This window comes from Mobula birostris, chromosome 1 (assembly GCF_030028105.1).
Source record: "Mobula birostris isolate sMobBir1 chromosome 1, sMobBir1.hap1, whole genome shotgun sequence".
Taxonomy (NCBI): Eukaryota; Metazoa; Chordata; class Chondrichthyes; order Myliobatiformes; family Myliobatidae; genus Mobula; species Mobula birostris.
Window position 1 is genome coordinate 77,578,696 of NC_092370.1, and position 25,816 is coordinate 77,604,511.

The window sequence follows — 25,816 nt, forward strand, 5'->3', positions numbered from 1 at the left end:
CTATGCTGAAGAATTGTTCAACTGGGCCTCCACAGTGTCCTTTAGTAAAGCTGAAAAAAGAGTGAAGAGATTGTTCTGCCACAGCAATGCTGTCTTCCTAACCAAAATTCCAGCAGCTACGATCTCTTGTGTCTTCACCTGCTCACTGGCTTCTGGTGATTTATTGGAGTTTGGGGAGATGGGAGGAATGAGCAACTATTAAGTTTTTATTGAATCAATAATGAGCAAAAATTTTAATTAAGCAGCCAGTAAATAAAGCATCTGACCTTGGATAGATAGGTGTGTGGTTCTGCTGACTGAATTACTGTTTTGTTTTCACTCCATTTTGATTTGTAGGATGGGCCTAGAGTATTTGCTTGGGCAATCTAGCAGAGGGCGGTTGTTGTTAAGTGTGGGTTCCCACAGGTGTAGAATTTGTGTTGTTGCTAGCTATGGCACAGCATCATTGCTTACTGTTATGTTTTGAAATGGATCAATCTGTAAAATTTTCAAGTTATTCTGTTTCAGAATGTTGATGTTTTCAGTAATTTTGGGAATTATATTTGCAGCTTTGCTGATTATTTGTCATTCATGTAATATACTTTAATAGAGGACATTTGCACTGGAAAACTTAGATTGCATTTGCTTTTATGTTGACTTAAAAACTCAATTGGTAGAGCTCCTGTTATTTGTCATCCTGTAAATCCTGAAATGTTTTAAACACTCAAGGAAATCTGTTTTGGAATGTATGTTTCAAGGTTCTGCTGTTTAAGAGTACAAGGGTGATTCAGCCCTTTACCATTTCTCATCCTAACATAGAAGTTGTGATTGTTATTTTATTTAGGAAAGCTATTCATATTACAATATAATAATCTCTAAGTAGATGATTCAAGTACCAAATTTGAAGGATTCAAGAAGCAGATTTACAAAGTTCATCTCCAGAGTTATTTTTGAGCTGCTCACAATTTTGTTAGCTCCAAGTTCAAAGTAAATATATTATCAAACTATGTATCTGTTGCCATATGCTATCTTGAGATTCATCCTCTTGCAGGCATGTACAGAAAAAAATAAAGAAATACAATAAAATCTACAAATAATCGTACATAAAGACTGAAAACAGCAAAGGTACAAAAGAAGACAAATTGTGCAATTAAAAAAAGACAGAGTATTAAGTTGTAAAAGAGTCCTTGAAAATGAGCCTGTAATTCATAGAATCAGTTCAGAGTTGTAGTCAGTGAAGTATCATTGTGTGAATAGTTAAGCTAATAACACAGTCAATGGCGCTGTTTGACTTCAAAGATCCCATGACATGATTTGGAACGAAGATGGGACTTGTCGAATTTTCTTCATGGAATGTGCAAATGTCAGGCAATGCAGGCATCTATTGTCCAATCCAAATAATGTTACCTTATGAGGTGATGGCTGAGAGAAACTTTGTAGATGTGGTGAAAATTGACTTGAAGGAAGTTTTTTTGGACAAGGTGTTACCAAGTAGGTACAGGAAGAAGATCAACACGTTATTCATTGAGCAGGCAGCAAGCTAGATTTTAAACATTGGAAGTGAAGAAAGAGTTATTCAGGATGGTTCCTTAACACCTGGATACTGATACCCTTGTAGCTCCTTTAAGTGTAAGAATAAGGAAGTCGTGCTGCCTTTTTAGTCATACTGCACTAGGAGTATTGTGTGCAGTTCTTGTTACCCCGTTACAGTAAGCTGGTGGAAGCCGTGAAAAGGGGCAGAAGAGGTTTACTGGGATGCTGCCTGAATTAGAGGATGTGAGCTGTAAGGAGAGCTTGGACAAACTTGAGTTGTTCTCCCAAGGACATTGGAGGCTAATGGAAGACCTGATAGAGGTTTTAAAATCATAAAGATGTAGATAGGCCAGATGCTCAGAATCTTTTCCCTGGGGAGAAATGTCAAACACCAGAGAACATGCTTTTAAGGCTAGAGAGGGAAAGTATGAAGGTGATGTGAGGGGCAAGTCTTTTTCATAGAGTACTAGGTGCCTGGATTGGATTAGGCATAATGGTGGGAGCAGACAGTTTGGTGGAGTATGAAGCTTTTAGGTTGACGCATGAATATGAAGAAAATGGAAGAATATAGATAATCCGAAAAGGAAAGACATCTAGTATTTAGTAGGCATTCAATCAACAAAATATTGTGTGTTGAATGGCATGCCCTTGCTGTACTGTTCAATGTGGATTGGCCTATGTTACTGAAACAAGCTGTTGTCATGTGGCTGTTTGTGGGAGCTTTCCATACACAAATTGGCATCTTCTATTTCTAGCATTTGGGTGATGACTGCACTTTAGAAGTAGTACTTTGGGATTAGACACTGGCCTGAACATAGTAATTTCTAGTGTTGTTTAATCCTTGTACAGTTTAACAACTTATGCTTCTCTATTTTATTGAAATGATGTTTTTAAGGACAATGACTACAGAGGTGCAAGGACAAACTTGGTAAAAATTAGGACCTTTGGTTCAGGTGAAATGCGGAAAGATGTAAGTAATTAAAGCACCCGATTAGATTTCCTTTCTTGTGCTTTGTAAGATTCACTTGAGGGAGAATTATTTGCAGAGGAATGATTGAGATTGTTCTAATGCAAACTGATTATTGATCCAAAGGGTTAAAATCTCCTGTTATGGTAAAAACTCCAATAGCCTGCATACCAGACAGCAGATTATCTGCACTATTGGGTGTTGTTCCTATTAACACCTCAACACACTTATAATTTACTTTTGTAAGATGTTACACAGTAATATAATAAATTCTCTAATGAATCCAGGAGTGTGGAATTTCCAAATAGTGGTATGGAAAATTACTGGAACTTGACATTACATGAAAAACCATTTTAAAGTTTAAAGTTCATTGAACATTGGCTTGCATCTCCTATAGAGTTGTAGAGCAATACAGTACAAATGCAGGCCCTTCAGCCCAACAGTTCCATGTCAACCACAGTCCCCATCTAGTTAGTCCAATTTGCTGCATCGATATCCCTTTAAGCCCCCCTCGTGTATCTGTTCAAATGCTTTTTAAATTATGCTATTACTCCTGCCTCAACCGCTTCTTTTAGCAGCTTGTTCCATATGTGCAACATCCTCTGCTTGAAAAAAATTGCCCCTCAGGTCCCTTTTAAATCTTTCCCCTGTCAAGCTAAATTTAATCCCCCTGGTTTTGGACTCCCCTACCCTGAGCAGTCTACCTTATCTGTGTTTTTCATAATTTTCTGTAAGTGGCTGTTGATTCCCTTTGGGTGTAGATGGTGAGACTGTGAAGTTGGATTTCTAGGTAACTGAGAACATCCAACTTTTTGTTGCTAATGGATTCCAGTTTGCCCAAAGGATAGGTTTCCTACAAAGACATTCTTATTCCTTGTCTGAAATATTTATCTAATTAAATAAGCCCAGCAAGAATAGTCTATGATGGATATTGTATGATAACCTTGTGATGTGGCTAGACTTCTATTGTTTGTTAGCCTGTATTCCATGTTCTTTTGCCAATTCGCACTGGGTAGATGAAGATAGATCGGTGATCCTATTTCTAGCATGTTCTCAGAATTGAGGTAATGCTTTCATTTATTCCACTTTTTGATTTTTTTATTATTGATAAACAAAATGTTGAATGTAGTTTTAACATAAATAGAAATTAGGAGCTGAAAGATTCAAAGTACATTTATTAAAGAATGTATAAATTGTACAACCTTCATTTATTTGCTTACAGACAACCACAAAGCAAGAAGCTCGAAAGAACCCAGTTAAAAGAAAAATAAAGACCAATCCCCAACCCTTCCTGCAGATAGGAAAGAAATAAAAATAAACACAAATCATCCAAGCAATAGAAGCGAGCAGCAACAACACCACCATTATGAACTAAATTGAGTCCTTAGATCCAAATCCCCAGAACAGCCCAGACTAGGCCCAAAGCCTCGGTATTCAGTTCATCATATTAGCAGGGCAAATTGCTGCAGAGTTCGCAGACACGAAGCACAGCAGCCGGGGGCAGTCTCACAGCCTTAGCGTCGCGGAGAGAGGAGCCCCCAGACTATCTGGGCCAGTGTTTTAAATTGTCCGAACAGCGGATCAAACCTCGCATTAGGGCCTGGACTCTGCCTCGGCAACTCACTCCGGGCCTAGATTTCACTGCCAAACAAGTAGTTCTTGACCTCTCCAAATTGGCTTGGTGCCCAGATTGATCCAACCTTGCCCAACTCTCAACATCCTGCTTTTTCAGTCTATCTGGGCCAGCATTTAAATCGTCTAAACTGCGGATCAATTGTATGACCATAAGATGTAGGAGCCAGCTTAGGCCATTCAGCCCATCTAGTCTGCTCCATATGCCATCATGGCTGATTTTTTATCCCTCTCAACTCCATTCCCCTGCCTTCTCCCTGTAACCTTTGATATCCTGACTAATTAAAAACCTATCAACCTCCGATTTAATTGTACCCAATGACTTGGCCTCCATAACTGGTGTTGGCAATGAATTCCACAGATTCATTATCCTCTGGCTAAAGAAATTCCTGATGAAAGGTTTCAGCCTGAAATGTCAACTGCTTACTCTTTTCCATAAATGCAGCCTGGCTTGCTAGGTTCCTCCAACATTTTGTGTGTATTACTTTGATTTCCAGCATTTGAGTGTCCTCATAATCTAATCTAATTTGCAGATTTTCTCTTGTTTTTAAAGAAATTCCTCCTCCTCTCTGTTTTAAATGGTCGTCCCTTATACTGAGACTGTGCCCTCTGTTCCTAGACTCTGTTAGAAACATCCTCACCACATCCATTCTATTTAGGCCTTTAAATATTTGATAAGTTTTAGTGATAACTTTAGAACATAGAACAGTACAGCACAGTACAGGCCCTTCGGCCCACAATGTTGTGCCGACCCTCAAACCCTGCCTCCCATATAAGCCCCCACCTTAAATTCCTCCATATACCTGTCTAGCAGTCTCTTAAACTTCACTAGTGTATCTGCCTCCACCACTGACTCAGGCAGTGCATTCCACGCACCAACCACTCACTGAGTAAAAAACCTTCCTCTAATATCCCCCTTGAACTTCCCACCTCTTACCTTAAAGCCATGTCCTCTTGTATTGAGCAGTGGTGCCCTGGGGAAGAGGCGCTGGCTATCCACTCTTATCTATTCCTCTTATTATCTTGTACACCTCTATCATGTCTCCTCTCATCCTCCTTCTCTCCAAAGAGTAAAGCCCTAGCTCCCTTAATCTCTGATCATAATGCATACTCTCTAAACCAGGCAGCATCCTGGTAAATCTCCTCTGTACCTTTTCCAATGCTTCCACATCCTTCCTATAGTGAGGCGACCAGAACTGGACACAGTACTCCAAGTGTGGCCTAACCAGAATTTTATAGAGCTGCATCATTACATCGCGACTCTTAAACTCTGTCCCTCGACTTATGAAAGCTAACACCCCATAAGCTTTCTTAACTACCCTATCCACCTGTGAGGCAACTTTCAGGGATCTGTGGACATGTACCCCCAGATCCCTCTGCTCCTCCACACTACCAAGTATCCTGCCATTTACTTTGTACTCTGCCTTGGAGTTTGTCCTTTCAAAGTGTACCACCTCACACTTCTCCAGGTTGAACTCCATCTGCCACTTCTCAGCCCACTTCTGCATCCTATCAATGTCTCTCTGCAATCTTTGACAATCCCCTACACTATCTACAACACCACCAAACTTTGTGTCGTCTGCAAAGTTGCCAACCCACCCCTCTACCCCGACATCCAGGTCGTTAATAAAAATCACGAAAAGTAGAGGTCCCAGAACAGATCCTTGTGGGACACCACTAGTCACAACCCTCCAATCTGAATGTACTCCCTCCACCACCACCCTCTGCCTTCTGCAGGTAAGCCAATTCTGAATCCACCTGGCCAAACTTCCCTGGATCCCATGCCTTCTAACTTTCTGAATAAGCCTACCGTGTGGAACCTTAATTCTCCTAAATTCCAGCAAGTACAGGACCAGAGCAATCAAATGCTCATTTTACTCTTTATATTATCTTTAAAAAAAACTTTTGGTATTCACTTTTATATTATTGGGTAGCTTAACTTTGTATTTCACCTTTTCTCTCCTTGTGGCTTTTTTATTGTCTTCTGTTTTGCTACATTATATGCCCTCTCTTTTGCTTTTATGCTGTCTCTGACTTCCCTTGTCAGCCACGGTTATGCCATGCTGCCTCTAAAAATTTTTTTCTCATCATTGGGATGTATCTATCCTGTGCCTTCTGAATTTCACTCAGAACTCCAGCCATTGCCATTTTGCTGTCATCCCTGTCCGTGTCCCCTTCTAATCAACTTTGGCCAGCTCCCCTCTCATGCCTCTGTAGTTCCCTTGACTCCACTGTTATACTGGTACACTTGACTTTATCTTCTCCCTCTCAAATTGCAGGGTGAATTCCATCATATTATGATCATTGTCTCCTAAGGGTTGCTTTATCTTAAGCTCACTAATCAAATCTGGTTCATTACACAACACCCAATCCAGAATTGCCTTTCCCCTAGTGGGCTCAACTACACACTGCTCTAAAAAGCCATCTCGTAGGCATCAACCTGATTTTTCTCATCTACCTGCATTTGTAATTCCTCACGACTATCATAACATTGCCCTTTTTACGTGCCTTTTCTATCCCTCATTATATTTTGTATCCCATATCCTGGCTACTGTTCGGAGGTCTGTATGTAACTCCCATCAGGTTCTTTTTACCCTTAATTCTACCTACAAGAATTCCACATCTCCAACCTACTCTGCTATTTATGTCGCTGGTGACTAGTAGTATGTCTGTGTACCCATCTATCCATCCTTATCAAGAATCTGTCTAATTCCCCATGCCTTAAAGTGACCAAGGAAGGATTCCAAAGCCTGCACAAACCTCAGAATTGTCTCAACAGTCTGAACTGGGGTGGAGGTTGCTTTTTATAAGACTGTGATCCGTAGTTCAGGATTTTACCATGGAAGGAAACATTCTCTATAGCTGGATCTTGGACTTCCTAACAAAGGTCAGTCTGCCCATGGTGGCAGAAACATCTCTAGCTCCATCATTAATTGACCTCATTAACAATGACAGTGAGGCAGTGTACAGAGAGGAGATGGAGCAGCTAGTGGAATGGTGCAAACACACAACTCAAGTCTCAATGTAGACAATACTGAAGAGATAATTGTCGACTTTAGGAATGTGCAGGCTGACCACTGGTCACTGCACATAAACTCCGTGGGGAGAGTTAGGAGCATCAAGTGTCTGGTAGTGCCATAGTGGATGACCTCACCTGGTCTCTCAACACCACCTCTTTGGTCAGGAAAGCACAGAGGTGTCTCCACTTCCTGTGGAGATTGGAGCGAAGGAAGCTTCCTTCTCCCCCTCTCCCCCCCCGCCCCCACCATCTAACCATTTTATACCAGTTGCGCTGCTATCTGGTACAGGAATTACAAGGCATCTGACTGCAAGTCTCTACAAAGGATTGTGAGAATTGCTAAGAGGATCATCAGGATCTCTCTTCTGCCCATCAGAGGTATTTATCCAGAGCACTGCGAACACAGGGCCCTTAGGATTGTCAGTGTTCCCTCCCATCTAACAGTCTTTGACTCCCTACCATCAGGGAGGAGGTACCATAGCATTAGGATGGATATGAATAGATAATTGATGTTTTAGGCCTGGACGCTTCTTCAGGACTGAAGAAGGGTCTTGGCTTGAAACGTCAACTGTTTATTCATTTCCATAGATGCTGCCTGACCTGCTGAGTTCCTCCAGCGTTTTTGTATGTGTTACTTTGGATTTCCAGCATCTACCGACGACGTCGTGTTTACAATAGTCCAGTGAACAGCTCACTGTCCTAGTGATGAAACCTTGGTGATGGCAGGGTATTCATTAGTCTCACAGCCTGAGGGAAGAAGCTTGTTACCCATCCTGGCAGTCCTAGCCCTGATGCTTCTGATTTCTTTCCTTTTGGTGATAGGAATCGTTAATGCTTTAGGCCCATTGTCTACAATGCTCCAGGTAAATGTCACAAATAGAAGGGAGGGAGACCCCAGTGATTCAGCAGTTTTTACTATCTAATGTAAGGTCTTGCGATCCAATACCTTGCAGCTTCCATACCATCAATAATGCAAACCACTCTCTCATACCTTGTACGTCATTGAGTTTCCATTTCCAGCTCCTTGGCTGCCTCTGCTGCCATGATGAGACCAAACACAGGTCGGAGGAGCAACATCTTATTCCATTTGGGTTGTCTCCAACCTGATGGCAAGAATATCAATTTCTCCAACTTCCAGTAGTTTCCCACCCACTCCACACCCCCGCCACCTTATTCTCACAACTGCTCCCCTTCCTGTCCAGTCCTCATGAAGGATCTTCGTCCAAAATGTCAACAGATAATTTCCCTTCATAGATGCTGCTTGACTTGATAATGTCCTCCAGCACTTTGTGTGTGTGTGTGTTGTTCAGATAAGCAGTTTGGTCAGCATGGACAAATCAGGCCTATGGGCTTGTTTATTCAGTCACAAATGAGAAAATCTGCGGATGCTGGAAATCCAAGCAACACACAAAATGCTGGAGGAACTCAGCAGGCCGAAAGTTTCGGGCCAAAGCCCTTCGGCAGGACTGGAGTAAAAAAAGCTGAAGAGTAGATTTAAAAATTGGGGGGAGGGGAGAGAGAAACACAAGGTGATGGCTGAAATCTAGATGGAGGAATAACAAGCTGGGAAGTTGATTAGTGAAAGAGACAGAAGGTCATGGAAAAAAGAAAAGGGGGGGAGGAGCACCAGAGGGAGGCGATGGGTGGGCAAGGAGAAGGTGAGGGGGGAAAGGGGATGGGAAATGGTGAAGGAAGGGAGGTGGACATTACTTCCCTCGGGTGCTCCTTCCCACTTTTTCTGTCTTTGTCTTTTTCACCAATCAACTGATATACAGGAGGCCACATCAGCAGTCTTATTCGGGCCATATACTATGTTCTGTGTGTTGGGGTCATATACTGTATTCAGTACTTATCCTTGCAAGCAGAACAAGTGCTATACCTCCTCCCTCATTACCATTCAGGTCCCTAAGCAGTCCTTCTGGGTGAAGCAACACTTCACCTGTGAGTCTGTTGGGGTTATGTACTGTGTTCATGGTGTGGCCTCCTGTATATCGGTGAGGCCTGACATAGATTGGGAGACCGCTTCACCGAGCACCTTTGGTCCATCCACCAGAAAAAGCAGGATCTCCCAGTGGCCACCTTTTCTAATTCCACTTCCTATTCTCATTCTGATATGTCCATCCATGGCCTCTCCACTATCGTGACGAGGCCACACTGAGGCTGTAGGAACAACACCTTATATTTCGTTTGGGTACCTCCAACCTGATGGTATGAACATCGATTTCTCAAATTTCTGGTAATGCCCCCCCCCCCAACCCTATCCATTTTCCATCCCTTTTTCTGTCTCTCACTTCATCTCCTTGCCCACCCATCACCTTCCTCGGGTGCTCCTTTCCACTTTTTCTGTCTTCCATGGCCTGCCTTTTTCACCAATCAACTTCCCAGCTCCTTACATCATCCTTCCCCCCTCCATGTTTCACCTGTCACCTTGTGTTTCTCTCTCCCCTCCCCCCACCTTTTAAAATCTACTCAAGTTTTTTTTTCTCCAGTCCCGCCGATGCTGCCTGGCCTGCTGAGTTCCTCCAGCATTTTGCGTGTGTTGCTCGGGCTTGTTTATTCGCTGTATAACTCTTGACTCCAAATCCAAATAACTGCTAAATCTGCCCGTGCTTGTTTCTAGAACATTCGCCACCTCAGAGGTTGAACAGACTGATCTGTAGTACCTTTCTCTATGCTGCAGTGAATGTATTCTGCTATGTAGTAATTCCTGCATTGATTGGGTTCACGACTGGAATGGAATGCCAGGGGGCAAGAGCTGCAGTGGATTCAATTGCACTGTTCAATAGGGAGCTGTATAATTATCTGAAAGAAAAGAATGTTCAGGGCTCTGGGGAAAAGGCTGGGGGACCAGAGTGAGCTACATTGCTCTTGCATTGAGCAAATATGGACTTGCTTGAACTATATAACTTCCTTCCATGCTAAAATTACTCAGATTCTTTTAACTTTCAGCAGCTTCTGAACAAGTGTAGTGGTGACTAAAGATTAGTTTTATTTGTCACATGTTCATCAAATTATCAAAACATACAGTGAAATGTGTTGTTTGTAACATCAACCAACACAGTCCAAATATGTGCTGTGGGCAGCTAGCAAATGTTGCCATGCTTCTGGTGCCTACATAGCATGCCCACTACATATTAGCACCAACCCCTACGTCTTTGGAGCATGGGAGGAAACCAGAGCCCCTGGAGGAAGCCCATGTGGTCATAGTGAGAACATACAAAATTCTTACAGCCAGTGGTGGGAATTAAACCCAGATCATTGGTTCTGTAAAGCATTATACTAGCATTTGCACTATCGTGCAGACTCTTTACAGTTCATGTTCTCTATTATTTCTATGTATTTGCAGATTGTCTTTTTTACAACAGTTGTTTGTCAGTCTTTATGTATTGTTTCTCATAAATCCATTTGTATTTCTTTAAGTGTCTGCAAGAAAAAGGATCTCAGGAAAGTATATGGTAACTTTGAACTTTAGAACCATAAACCTGAAAACTAGAGGGTGTAGTCACGCACAAACGCACTACTAAAGAAACACACGGAGGCAGAGAGAGCTGAACTCAGAATGCCTTTACTGATTCAAAATCGCGCGCTTATATCTCCTCTCCCGTGGGCCCCTGCGACCCATGGGGCGGACGGGACGTCAGACTATCCCCGGAAGGTCTGCCCCGAGCGAGTAGTTCCACACTCATTACCACGTGTCTGCCTGCGGCTCCTGATGGCAGTTCGAGTCCTGCTTGTGTGGGCCGATAAACCGCGCCCGCCCCCCCCCCCCCGAGACGTCCATCAGGGGAGTGGAGCCCCCAGTCTGTGTGGCTTGACTGGGTGGCCGGCCTCGCCAGCGCGGTGCGGGTACCCTCACTGGTTGCTCAATGTCCAAGTGCGCTGGTTTGAGGCGGTCCACTGTAAAAGTCCCTTCCCGGCCACCCACCTCCACGATACACGTGGTTCCGTTGTGCCGGATCACCTTGAAGGGTCCCTCGTACGGCCGCTGTAGAGGTGACCTGTACATGCCCCTGTGAATAAAAACATACTCACAGTCTCGGAGGTCTTTAGGGGTGAAGGATGACGTGGGACCATGCCTGGAGGTTGGGACCGGTGCCAGGGTCCCTACCTTGTCCCGCAGCCTCGTTAGCACTGCTGCTGGAATTTCTTCCGAACCTCGGGCCTCTGGTATGAACTCGCCTGGGACTGTCGGGGGTGCCGTAGACCAATTCTGCCGAGGAGGCGTCCAGGTCCTCTTTGGGGGCCGTACGGATGCCCAGTAGGACCCAGGGAAGCTCGTCCGTCCAGTTGGGGCCCCTGAGGCGCGTCATCAGGGCAGACTTGAGATGTCGGTGGAATCGCTCTACCAGACCGTTGGACTGGGGATGGTATGCTGTGGTGTGATGCAGCTGGGTGCCCGGGAGCTGCGCCAGTGCTGTCCACAAACCAGACGTGAACTGCGCCCCTCTGTCGGAGGTGATGTCCATTGGGAGGCCGAACCTGGCGATCCAGTTTGCAATGAGCGTCCTGGCGCAGGACTCAGTGAACATGTCTGCGAGCAATACGGCTTCCGGCCATCTGGTAAACCTGTCTACCATGGTAAAGAGACTGGCAGGGGGCCGACGATGTCCACGTGGATGTGTTGGAACCTCTTGTGCGTCGGCTGGAACTGCTGGAGGGGAGCCTTCACGTGCCGCTGGACTTGGCGGTCTGGCAGTGTACGCAGGTCCTGGCCCAGTGTCCGACGTGTTTGTGCAAACCGTGCCAGACGAATCCGTCCCCTACCAGCTTGATGGACGCCTGGATGGACGGGTGGGCCAGGTCGTGCAGCGTGTCGAACACCCGGCGCCACCATGCTGCTGGTACCATGGGTCGGGGTTTGCCAGTAGACACGTCGCACAGGAGTCGATCTGCTGCTGGGCCAATGGAGACGTCCTCCAACTGGAGCCCCGAAACGGCGGTGCGGTAAGCCGGGATCTCGGTGTCCGACCATTGTGCTTCCGCCAGTGCTGCGTAGTCTATTCCTGAGGACGATATGCCTACTGAGTGGAGGCAGAGGCGAGACAGTGTGTCGGCGACGACGACGTTCTTCCCTGCGATGTGGCGGACGTCCGTTGTGAATTCTGAAATAAAGGACAGGTGCCTCTGCTGCCGAGCCGACCATGGGTCCGATACCTTGGCCAGTGCGAAGGTGAGGGGCTTGTGGTCCGTATACACGGTGAACTCCCTTCCCCTGAGGAAGTACCGGAAATGCTGGACAGCCAGCTAGAGTGCTAGCAACTCTCTGTTGAAAGTGCTGTACTTCACCTCTGGTGGCCGTAGGTGCCGGCTGAAGAAAGTGAGTGGTCGTCACTGGTCCTCGACAAGCTGCTCCAGGACTCCGCCGACTGTCATGTTGGAAGTGTCGACTGTGAGTGCCTTGGGTACATCGACTCTCGGGTGCACTAGGTGGGCTGCCTTTGCCAGCGCCTCCTTGGCCTGCTCGAACGCCTCCGTGGACCCCGCATCCCATGCCACTTCTTTGGCCTTGCCGGCCATCAGGCTGAACAAGGGTCTCATGATGCATGTCACCGCTGGCACGAACCGGTGATAAAAGTTGACCATCCCTACGAACTCCTGCAAGCCCTTGACCGTGCTGGGCTTGGGGAACTGGCGGATGGCCTGGACCTTGTCCGGTAGGGGAACTTCGCCATGTCGGTTGACGCTGTGGCCCAAGAAGTCGATTTCCGTCAGCCCGAACTGGCACTTCATCGGATTGATTGCCAGTCCGTGGTCGCTCAGGCATTGGCAGAGCTGGCGCAAATGTGCCACGTGCTCTTGGTGCAAACTGCTGGCCACCAGGATATCGTCCAAGTAAATGAAAACGAAAACACGAGGAAATCCGCAGATGCTGGAATTTCAAGCAACCCACATAAAAGTTGCTAGTGAACGCAGCAGACCAGGCAGCATCTCTAGGAAGAGGTACAGTCGACGTTTCGGGCCGAGACCCTTCGTCAGGACTAACTGAAAGAAGAGTTAGTAAGAGATTTGAAAGGGGGAGGGGGAGATCCGAAATGATAGGAGAAGACAGGAGGGGGAGGGATGGAGCCAAGAGCTGGACAGGTGATTGGCAAAAGGGATATGAGAGGATCATGGGACAGGAGGCCTAGGGAGAAAGGAAAGGGGGCAGAAGCCCAGAGGATGGGCAAGGGGTATAGTGAGAGGGACAGAGGGAGAAAAAGGAGAGAGAGAAGAAGAATGTGTGTGTGTATATAAATAAATAAATAAATAACGGATGGGGTACGAGGGGGAGGTGGGCATTAGCGGAAGTTTGAGAAGTTGGTGTTCATGCCATCAGGTTGGAGGCTACCCAGACGGAATATAAGGTGTTGTTCCTTCAACCTGAGTATGGCTTCATCTTTACAGTAGAGGAGGCCGTGGATAGACATGTCAGAATGGGAATGGGATGTGGAATTAAAATGTGTGGCCACTGGGAGATCCTGCTTTCTCTGGTGGACAGAGCGTAGGTGTTCAGCGGGGTCTCCCGGAAAAGCACATGGTGGACAGCAGCGGCGCGCACCTGAGCCCCATCTTTGGTGATAGAAACACCATTGTTCTGAACTTTCGTCTTTTTCCCCCGTGGGTCTCGACGGCTTCGGTTGCGGGGCCTGGGCTTTGGGGCGTGCAATCGTGGCTAGGCCAATGGAGGCTGCTCCACGTTGCTTGCTCTGCCAAAGGACGTCTGCTTTAGCTGCGCCCCTGCGTGGGTCGCTGAAATCCTCACTCGCGAGGAGGAGGCGAATGTCCTCTGGCATTTGCTCGAGGAACAACTGTTCAAATAAAAGGTACAGCTTATGGCCGTCCATAAGCACCAACATATCATTCATGAGCTTGGATGGCCCAGGCCGTCCATGTGTAGGAGCCGCTTGGCCTGTTTGCAGTGGGAGAGTCCGAAGGTACGGATCAGGAGCACCTTAAGCTTAGTGTACCTGTCCTCCGTTGGTGGCTGGCGTAGGAAGTCGATGATTCGGCCTGCTGTCTCCTGGTCGAGCGTGCTGACCATGTAGTAGTGCCGCTTGGCGTCGGCTGTAATGTCTCTGATATTGAACTGGGCCTCAGCCTGCTCGAACCAAACGTGGGGCTGAGTGGCCCAGAAAATCGGGAGCTGCAGAGACTGTGCTGTGCGAGTTGCTGGAACTCATGGCTGGTCGCTGAATCGCCGGCTCCAGATGCTGTCTGGAACGTCGGGGTCACCAATGTAGTCGCACACAAACGTGCTACTAAAGAAACACACGGAGGCAGAGAGAGCTGAACTCAGAATGCCTTTACTGATTCGAAATCGCGTGCTTAAATCTCCCCTCCCGTGGGCCCCTGCGACCCGCGGGGCGAACGTGACGTCAGACTGTCCCCGGAAGGTCCGCCCCGAGCGGGTAATTCCAAACTCGCTACCGTGTGTCTGCCCGTGGCTCCCGATGGCGGTTCGAGGCCTGCATGTGTAGGCTGCCACAAGGGCATACATTTAAGGGGAGGGTATGTAAGTTCATCTTAAAAATGAGAGGGGTTAAGTTCAAAAGAGATGGTTGGGCAAGTTTTTTTTTAGAAAATATGAGTAGTGGGTGCCAGGAGTGGCAATGGTGGCAAATACGATGAAGGTGTTAAAGAGGCTCTTAGATGGGCTCATGTTTATGCTGAGAATGGAGAGATATGGGCATTGTCTATGCTGTAGAACAACAAATTCTAAATGCTGAGTCATAGAAACAGAGAAAATCTACAGCACAATACAGGCCCTTTGGCCCACAATATTGTGCCAAACGTATACTTACTTTAGAAATTGCCTAGGGTACACACAGCCCTCTATTTTTCTAAGCTCCGTGTATCTATCCAGGAGTCTCTTAAAAGACCCTATCGTATCCACCTCCACCACCATCGTCAGCATGCACTCACCTCCCTCTGTGTTTTTTTAAAAAAAAATCTTACCCAGACATCTCCTCTGAACCTACTTCCAAGCACCTTAAAACTGTGCCCTCTCGTGTTAGCCATTTCAGCCCTGGGAAAAAACCTTTGACTATCTACGCAATCAATGCCTCTCATCATCTTGTACACCTCTATCAGGTCACCTCTCATCCTCCGTGGCTCCAAGGAGAAAAGGCTAAGTTTACTCAACCTATTCTCATAGGGCATGCTCCCCAATTCAGGAAACATCCTTGGAATTCTCCTCTGCGCCCTTTCTATGGTTTCCACGTCCTTCCTGTAGTGAGGTGACCAGAACTAAGCACAGTACTCCAAGTGGGGTCTGACCAGGGTCCTATAAAGCTGTAACATTACCTCTCAACTCTTAAACTCAATCCCACGGTTGATGAAGGCCAATGCACCGTATGCCTTCTTAACCACACAGTCAACCTGCACAGCAGATTTGAATGTCCTATGGACTCGGATCCCAAGATCCTGCTGATCCTCCACACTGCCAAGAGCCTTACCATTAATGCTATATTCTGCCATCATATTTGACCTACCAAAATGAACCACCTCACACTTATCTGGGTTGAACTCCATCTGCCACTTCTCAGCCCAGTTTTGCATCCTGTTGATGTCCCACTGCAACCTCTGACAACCCTCCACACTATCCACAACACCCCCAACCTTTGTGTCATCAGCAATTTACTAACCCATCCCTCCACTTCCTCATCCAGGTCATTTATAAAAATCACTAAGAGTAAGTGTCCCAGAACAGATCCCTGAGGCACGTTACTCGGACCTCCATGCAGAATATGATCTGTCTACCCCCACTCTTTGCTTTCTGTGAGCCAGCCAGGATCTACAAAGCAAGGACCCCTTGGATCCCATACCTCCTTACTTTCTCAATAAGCCTTGCATAGTGTACCTTATCAAATGCCTTGCTGAAATCCATATACACTACATCTACTGCTCTGCCTTCATCAATGTGTTTAGTCACATTCTCAAAAAATTCAGTCAGGCTTGTAAGGCATGACCTGCCTTTGACAAAGCCATGCTGACCATTCCTAATCATATTATGCCTCTCCAAATGTTCATAAATCCTGCCTCGCAAGATCTTCTCCATCAACTTACCAACCACTGAAGTAAGACTCACGGGTCTGTAATTTCCTGGGCTATCTCTACTCCCTTTCTTGAATAAGGGAACAACATCTGCAACCCTCCAATCCTCCGGAACCTCTCCCGTCCCCATTGATGATGCAAAGATCATTGCCAGAGGCTCAGCAATCTCCTCCCTCACCTCCCACAGTAGCCTGGGCTATATCTCATCCGGTCCCGGTGACACATCCAACTTGATGCTTTCCAAAAGCTCCAGCACATCCTCGTTCTTAATATCTACATTCTCAAACTTTTCTGTCCACTGCAAGTCATCCCTACAATCACCATTGTCTTTTTCCGTAGTGAATACTGAAGCAAAGTATTCATTAAGTATCTTGGCTATCTCCCGGTTCCATACACACTTTACCACTGTCACAATTGATTGGTCCTATTCTCTCATGTCTTATCCTCTTGCTCTTCACATACTTATAGAATGCCTTGGGGAGTTTTCCTTAATCATGCTCACCAAGGCCTTCTCATGGCCCCTTCTGGCTCTCATAATTTCATTCTTAAGCTCCTTCCTACTTGCCTTATAATTTTCTAGATCTCTATCGTTACCTAGTTTTTTTGAACCTTTCTTTTCTTCTTGACTAGATTTTCAACAGCCTCTGTACACCAAGGTTCCTGGACCCTACCATCCTTTCTCTGTTGCATTGGAATGTACCTATGCAAAATGGCTCGCAAATGTCCCCTGAACATTTGCCACATTCTGCCATACATTTCCCTGAAAATATCTGTTCCCGATTTATGCTTCCAAGTTTCTGCCTGATAGCCTTATAGTTTCCCTTACTCCAATTAAACACTTTCCTAACTTGTCTGTTCCTATCCCTCTCCAATGCTATGGTAAAGGAGATAGAATTATGATCCATATTTCCAAAATGCTCTCCCACTGAGAGACCTGACACCTGACCAGGTTCATTTCCCAATACCAGATCAAGTACAGCCTCTCCTCTTGTAGGCTTATCTACATAGTGTGTCAGGAAAGCTTCCTGCACACACCCAACAAACTCCACCCCATCTAAACCCCTTGCTCTAGGAAGATGCCCAATCGATATTGGGGAAATTAAAATCTCCCACCATGACGACCCTGTTATTATTACACCTTTCCAGAATCTGTCTCCCTATCTGCTCCTCGATGTCCCTGTTACTATTGGGTGGTCTATATATAAAAAAACAACACCCAGTAGAGTTATTGACCCCTTCCTGTTCCTAACTTCCACCCACAGAGACCCAGTAGACAATCCCTCCGTGACTTCCTCCTTTTCTGCAGCCGTGAAACTATCTCTGATCAGCAGGGACACGCCCCCACCTCTTTTGCCTTCCTCCCTGTTTTCTGAAACATCTAAAGCCTGGCACTCAAAAGTAACCATTTCTGCCCTTCAGCCATCCAAGTCTCTGTATTGGCCACAACATCATAGCTCCAAGTACTGATCCATGCTCTAAGCTCATCTGCTTTGTTCATGATGCTTCTTGCATTAAAATAGACACATCTCACACCATCAGTCTGAGCACATCCCTTTGTTATCACCTGCCTATCCTCCCTCTCACACTGCCTACAAGCTTTCTCTATTTGTGAGCCAACCGCCCCTTCGGTTCGGTTCCCACACCCCAGCAATTCTAGGTTAAACTCTCCTCAGTAGCTTTAGCAACCCTCCCTGCCAGGATTCAGTGCAATCCGTCCATTTTGTACAGGTTGTGCCTGAACCAAAAGAGGTCCCACTGATCCTGAAATCTGAATCCCTACCCCCTGCTCCATTTGTCCTCCACCTCACTCTATTCCTATACTCACTATCGCATAGCACAGGTAGTAATTCTGAGATCACTACCTTTGAGGTCCTGCTTTTCAACTTCCTTCCTAACTCCCTGTAGTTTGCTTTCAGGACCTCCTCTATTTTCTTACCTATGTCGTCAGTACCAATATGTACCACGACCTCTGGCTGTTCACCTTCCCACTTCAGGATATTGTGGACGCAATCAGAAACATCCCAGACCCTGTAACCTGTGAGGCAAGCTACCATCTGCATTTGTTTCCTATGTCCACAGAATCGACTGTCTGACCCCCAAACTATAGAGTCCTCTATCACTGCTGCCATTTCTTTCCCTACCCTTGTGAGCCACAGGGCCGGACTCTGTGCTGGAGGCACAGCCACTGCTGCTTCCCCCAGGTAGGTCGTCCCCCCCCCAACAGTACTTAAACTGGAGTACTTGTTGTTCAGGGGACAGCCACAAGGGTGCTCTCTCGTATCTGACTCTTGCCCTTCCCTCTCCCGACTGTTACCCACTTATCTGTCTCCCGAGGCCCCGGTGTGACTACTTGCCTATAACTCCTCTCTATCACCTCCTCACTTTCCCTGACCAGATGAAGGTCATCGAGCTGCAGCTCGATGCACCCGGCACAGATGTGGCTGTCCGGGAGGCTGGGTGCTTCCCAGACTTCCCACATGTGACACCCTGGACAGAACACCGGCCTCACAGACATACTTCATGTTTCTATTCTACACAGGTAACGTACCTCGCCTCGACCCATTATTGCCGAAGCCCCATTGAACCAAAGCCCTCCTACTCTGTCGCCTGCTCTTCCATTGCCCGCGCTATAAAGCTGTCTTCTTTTAAATCCTTCCCGCCGGTCTGACTCGCTGACATCCACGTGCTTGTGCAGTCGTGCCTCGATCAAACTGCTGAGGAAAAAACTGTCTTTTAAATCCTTCCCGCCAGTCTAACTCGCTGACATCCATGCGCTTGCACAGTCGTGCCTCAAGTCATTGATAATAAATCTAATTCTAATTGTTTAGGCAGAAAGAATTAGTTTAATTATTTCAGCATAACATTGTGGGCCGAAGGGCTTGCTCCAGTGCTGTATTGCTCCATCTTCTATGAAAACGTTATTCCAAGCCTCTCAAACAACACAGGGTCATCACAAGAAGAACGCTACCATACACATTCACACATATACCTGTGTGTATATCTAACACCAAGCCGGCTCAACAGACAGAATCTTAAAAGGTTATGGTTCTGTCAGGGGTGGTGGGGAATGACACAGCTAACTAGAGAGCAGTCAAAAGAAAATTGCGCTCTGCACAACAGTCAGTGCAGGGTTGAAAAGGAGGTCAATCTAACAGGATGGAGTGGAGTGCCTGGGGCAATGTTATAAATGAAGCACAACCATCGGGGATTTTCAACAACCCATCAGGACTGGCCTGTAACAATTCAGTCACTGCCTGAATGAGAGGGATCTGACAGTAGTGCCTCTTCTAAATGTAGCCATTAAACCTGGTAATAATTTCTCTCAGGGTAAGGGGACAGCAGTGATACACTAGACTACCCAATGCACTACTTTAGAAGTCAAGAGCTAAAGACCATCTTAAGATTTTTTTTCGCAAGGAGGTCATATTAATGCTAATATTCAGCTATCATGCACAACTGATAGCTGAGCCTGATCGTGTAGCTACAGAAATCACACTGCCAGGCTCAGGAACAGTGATTATCCTACTTCACTCATTACAACTCCAAACTGATTATACCACAGCTCACTTAATGATTTAGAAATTAGCTTTTTTTGTCACATGTACAAATAAGGGCTACCATACCACCCTTAAGGGAATGAGTTCAAAGAGTTTAGTGTGGCTTCTCTATCACTTCAGACACCACTTTCAATCCAGCACCCACTAATCCGTAGAGTTTGGTCTGGCGAATGAAAGTAGACCACTCAGTTAAGCGTACCAATGCAAACATTGCAGCATCCCATCTTGAATTAACAGTGTCAGTATAGCCTAAACTCAACAGTTAATGCTTTGTATTGGTTCTTTAAGCTTTGATTGTAAAACGCGCTGATTTACATTTGTAAAACCTAGTTGTATACATTCGTAACACTTGATGCATATACGTTTACTGGGTGAAAAATGCCTCAGGGTTTTCAAGATTAGACCTATGCAGCTTCCCACTGCAAGGGACATCAATCCTTCATTTGTTGATGGATGACTTCTGTGAATTTATTAAAAAAATCAAATTTGTATATTTTTGGGAGATGGTTCCTTGGATTGGTAAATTTGTTTACTTTTGCCACTTGTTTTGAGATACAGTGGAAAAAGCTTTGTTTTGCATGCCATCTGTAAAAATTGTATTGTTGTACCTCACAATTGGATAAAGCCCTTCATGTGGTTTGATGTTTCGATCCAAGGAACTGATGTGGTTGCAATTTTAAGATTGCTTAGATTTCTGTATTCGAAACATTCTCAGTGTGAATTTAAAGTATATCAGTGAAATATTTTAGCTTGGTGGCTCATGGCTCTTTTCCTCAGTGCACATCCTTTGATTCACTTCAGTTCTTTGGCTGCTGCATCCTGGAGTTCAGCTGCTTAAGGGAAACTAGTTCATTGAGCAGTTGTAATCATTGGAGTTCCAGCTTGTTTCACAGAGTTGCACAGCATGGAATCAGACCCTTTTGTCCAAGCATTTAGTTACAATAATCCCATTTTGATCTCCCCTACATTCCCCTTCACAGTTCCCACTTTCTGCCACTCACTGACACATTGCAGGCAATTTTCTGTACATTAACTAATTAGCTGATCAACCTGCACATCTTTGGGATGAGGGAAGAAACTGGAGCACCCAGAGCAAAGCCACTTGATGAGGGAGGAGAAGATGGCGGCGCAACACAGCTTGCAGCAGCCACTCCGGTGAATGATATCTGTTATCTGTCAAGTAGGGTGCCATGCACAATCCTGATTTGATGGAGACAGACGTGAGAGCACGGAGGAACATCTGTGAAACTTCTGAAATGCCTGCTTCGCTGCCACTGCTACTGTGTAATCCAGAATCTCCAGAGGAGAAGGCCCCGAGTCCTCGGCTTTGCTTGTTGTTTGGCGGCTGCGGCGGGGTCGAAGTGCTCGGCAGAGATGGTGCTCGGTGTCGGAGGGCTGGTCGGAGGCTCAAAGTTTTCGGACGGACTCAGAGTCAGCTGCGGTCGGGTGCTTCCAATGCATCGGCAAGTTTGCGGCGCTTGGAGTTCCTGGCAGGGAGAGTTTCTCCCTTCTACCGTCTGCGTGAGATGATGGGGCTGTCGGGACTTGAGACTTTTTTTTTACCGTGCCCATGGTCTGCTCTTTATCAAATTACAGTATTGCTTTGCACTGTTGTAACTATATGTTATAATTATGTGGTTTTGTCAGTTTTAGTCTTGGTTTGTCCTGTGTTTCTGTGATATCTTTCTGGAGGAACATTGTATCATTTTTTAATGCATGCATTTCTAAATGACAATAAAGGAGGACTGAGTGTCCTCATCATCTAATCTTAAAAAAAACTTCACACAGACAGCACCTAGGGTCAGCATTGAACTGGGTTCACTAGAGTTCTGAGGCAGCTTCACTAGAATCACTCAGACTGATGTGTCTTTGAGCAACTTTGATGTTGCGTTTTGATGCTTGTTTAGTTTAATACCATCATGGTATTACTTGAGGAAGCTCAGTGTTGTTACAGGATAGTGCTAAGCATGATGTGCTAGGCTTTAGTGCAGTATTTAAGGTCAGGCTGTGTGGCTCCTGCTCGATATCATTCCCAGGTCAGGCCAATGTATCATATGAGTCCTCTCGATCAATAACTAGCACCAACATGAGACTTCCACTGCTGTTTATTGCAAACCAGGTCAGGATAGCATTGGTCCTTGGGTTCTGGTCAAGTTCATGTTGACCAAGGTTGTGTCAGGTTTGATGTCCAAGCCAACATAAAGAGTAACAGATCGTTAGCAACTCAGCACTGAAGGTATAATGAAAAGGCCTGCACTAATGTTGGAGTGAGGAGGATGGAAGCAATGGTTGAATTGGCAAACAAAGATTTTTAAGATTTAGAAGTTTGGGAACATAGTGGCAATGAGTAAATAGAGCTTGAGTGAGTTGGGACATGGACTGCAGAGTTTAGTCTCACTTCAAGCTTAAATCCCTTTTTTTTTCCTCTCTTTCCAGGGATTAAGCAGTGGTGGGAACGCGCTTGGTGTTACACGACCTCGACCCTTCCTGCGACAGAAAGTAACACGAGTCAATCTCAGGGATCTCCTCCTCTGCCTGGAGCAGGACCAAGCAGCCAGTCATTCCCTGCTCCTGTACCGAGCCTATCTCAAATGAAGTAAGTGGTACGAACTGGATCTATGCACTGAACCCAAAGAAAAATGGTTGCATAAACAGTGCCATAACTGATGCAGTGCTTCACCAAGCAAGACTCTCAACGCTATCATCCTTGTTTACTGTTATGACTTTAAAAAACCAATACTGACGGGTACAGTTTTTGTTTTGTTGCAATTCTTGAGAAGGCAAGATCTCAATTCAGTTGAACTTCCAGTATATCTTGTGAAACTGAATTCCCTCCAGTTCGAAGATGTGCAAAACCAGGACGCTTCATGGTTTATATATATTTTTAAAAATCTGATCGATCTCTAAGTTAGCAACCCCTTCTGATACTGTGAAATGTAAATGGCGTGAACCTTTTTTTCATTAAATGCATCTGTGGTGTACATTCCTCATTCATCAGGTTAAACTTGCATCTCCTTCAGTATTTGTGCTTAAACAATTTGTTTCTTTGTGATAAAGTTGCCGCACTTTTTGTCAGAAAATTCAGTCACTGTGGCAAATATGTTTTGTTGAATTCAGTTGTTAATTTTCTGTGACCTATTTAACAATTCAAGTTACCTGTCACTTTTTTCCTCTATCAGCAGCAAACAGGGCATCACTTATCTGCAGCTGTTCCTGTTTTGTTCAGGGTCTCAGTCACAATTTCACCTCCTGAGAAGTGGAGTTTAAGCTTTCTGGGGAGCTATGAATTTTTTTTTAGGAATTACTCTCTTTTATCCACCAAGTTCCTCCAGAATGAGCCAAATTGGCAGTGGCCTTGTTGTCACTGCTGGACATCATTGGGTTAAACGTCTTGACCTGAGCAACTTCTCATCATGCTGAATTCTTCCCTCCACTGCAACCCCCATCCTCCCCCACTTTCAAAAATAATCACATTTTTAACTCTGAATTAAATCAGCAATAATGATGCAAGGGTTAACACCAACACCAGGTTTGCTCAGATATAGAACTAAAGCCCTGCCCAGTCCTAGACCAAGAATTTGTCCATTTTATTCTCAACCCACTAATCACTGTAGATACTCAAACATGCAGTTAGAGACCCCTGTCAGGCTCTTGGCCTTTCATTGTGTGCAGTAATAATGAAGCTAGCTGGAAATAATTTTGAGAGACCTTAGGACACACTGATTTGCCAAAAATCTTTGATAATGTATTTACTTATTGTACACTAAGCCAGCCAACCTAAACTGAACCCAAGAATGTAAAGCCATGCTGATTCAATAGCTTGCGGATGGGTCTCATTGGGATCGGGTCAGGTGCTGGACTCCGCCAGTGAAGGTATAAGCATGTGTGAAGTTGTTGGATCAGGATGCATTACTGCCTCTCGATTTGTGTAGAGAATTCTGAGTATGTCATTTTCTGTGTTCTATGTTTATCTTTTTCTCTTACTGTCAGTTCCTCCAGGGGCAAGTCAGAAATGGGATCAGTAGTAGAGCATAGACATGTGTTTGTTGCAACATCTGTGCGCAAATGGGATCCAATACTGAGATTGAAACCTGCATTCCAAAGCTATGTATTACTTATGGAGCCATTCAGAGGGTATAGGTGTGAGCTTAATGCTTGTCTATTGGCTGAGTATTTTCAAACTGCTTGACTGAGAAAGTGCACTGTGGGGATTATTGCTGGTGGGCATCAGTGATTCCATAACATTAGTGAGTAACTGCAGGCTGGAATGCTTTTGGATATCTCTGGTGAGTGAGTGGTGCAGTGTTGGGGTGAGATTTTGTGGACAAGGCCCAGTATAGCTTTAACATAATTCTGAGTGAGATCCCTGCCGAGAAAGAAATTAACTGGAGGTTTACTCTACTCTCAAACAGGAAATTCTGGGATGTTTGGCAGTCACACCAGATATGGAAGGATTTGTATTTCCCTGAGCAGGTGGTGAAGTCTTCTGTCTTTGGAAATGCTACGGGCTTTAATTACTGCCGGAAACTGATTGCCTTCATTGCTCAGTATTTGGTGAGGCCATATTGTGCTTGATTCCAAACCCATTCTTTAAAACTGAGGTGGGGCAAAATGAATAAGACTTCCCAAACATTTGAAAATGGGATTTACCAAAATCTGTGCCCCAAGTTGGGTGGGTGAACAAAAAAAGAATTACTACATTGGAGATACAGAAGCATGGAATACTCCTGCTTATAATCATTGGAAGACTACACCACTCCTGGGACCCAACAGTGTGTACTGATTATTTTTCTTTGAATGATTAGTTTTTCCACTTGCTATTTGGGGGAACTCAAATTCCCAGTGTTACTGATAACACAGTGCATATCTCCTAATGGGTGAAGGAAGTATTGTTTACAAGTCTGTATCAGACTGGTCCACCACAGAATGAAGTGGCAGGAGAGGAAGCCTTTGTTAGGTGTCACCTTCCCCTGCCCCTGCCTTCCTCCCTCTCACTTCAACTCCATCCACGGAAATGTTTGTGGAATGTGCTTAATTGAGGATTTAAAGGTTACCCTATGTGTCATCCATCTTGACTCATGTTCTTTTTACACTTTCTTCCCCTCGCCACCTAAATTCCCTTCAAATGAACTTGACAAAAGAAATAGTTGCAGCAATCGCATTGAAGTCTGCTGGTAACCTGACATTTGAAATATTTTCTGCTTTGGCAGAGTTCTGAGGTTTTCTGTCAAGCTAGTGGATGTTATATACATACTTAAAAAGCTCCTGAGGGGTATTCTGCAATAAAAGTATAATTTTGATGCCATTTTCAGTAATATATAAAGTAAACTGATTTTTGTTTCCTATAATGAGGATGGGTAGCCTTATGTGAAGTGGTTAATTTAAACACTTGGGGTTAAAAAAGAGATGCATCACAGTGTGTGGTAGGCAATATAATATTATCTGTGTTTCATACAACACACAACTCCCTTGAATCTGACAATGCCTAGTATTGGATGCGGGTATAAATAATAACAAAATGCAAGACATAGAAATATTTAAAATAAATATTTTAAATATATATTAAAAGAAAAATTAGGACCCATGTGCATTGTGATATCAGGTTCTCATTTGTATATAAGCTGATGCACATGCTACGAAAACATTATTTTTATTAAATAATCTGTATATAAGATGCATTTTTGGAACTATGTTGGAGCTTTGTACCCATTTTGAATGACATTTTGATTCTGATGTGCCTATATTTAAAGTGTCCTCTATTGAGTATTTGGAAGAATGTTGAGGAGATATATATTTGATTTTGCATCTCAAAGTTAAAAATTAAAAATGAAGATGAATATAATTGTACTTGTATTCTTTTTACTGCAGTGGACTCCCAATATGCTTCTCACCATTTCATTTGTATGATGTACATTCACTTACACAATGGGCAGCTAGTGGAGCTGCTGCCTCACCTGTTTAGCAGCATTGGTTTAATCCTGATCTCAGGTGCTGTCTGGATGGAGTTTGCATGTTACCTTATGACTGGATGGGCTTCCCCCAGGTGCTCTGGTTTCCACCCACATCCCAAAAACTGTGCAGGTTTGTAAATTGCCC

At 45.0% G+C, this 25,816-nt stretch overlaps 1 protein-coding gene across 1 annotated transcript in view; it reads left to right on the top strand.

Annotated features, from left to right (window-relative positions):
- The window catches only part of LOC140197588 (transcription initiation factor TFIID subunit 4-like), a 136,212-nt gene extending 110,667 nt beyond the window's left edge, over positions 1 to 25,545 (top strand). The window contains exon 15 of the mRNA XM_072257757.1: positions 22,157 to 25,545. Coding sequence (XP_072113858.1) covers positions 22,157 to 22,315 — 159 coding nt within the window. The 3' untranslated portion in view covers positions 22,316 to 25,545. The remainder of the gene's footprint in view (positions 1 to 22,156) is intronic.
- Positions 25,546 to 25,816: the final 271 nt, after the last annotated feature.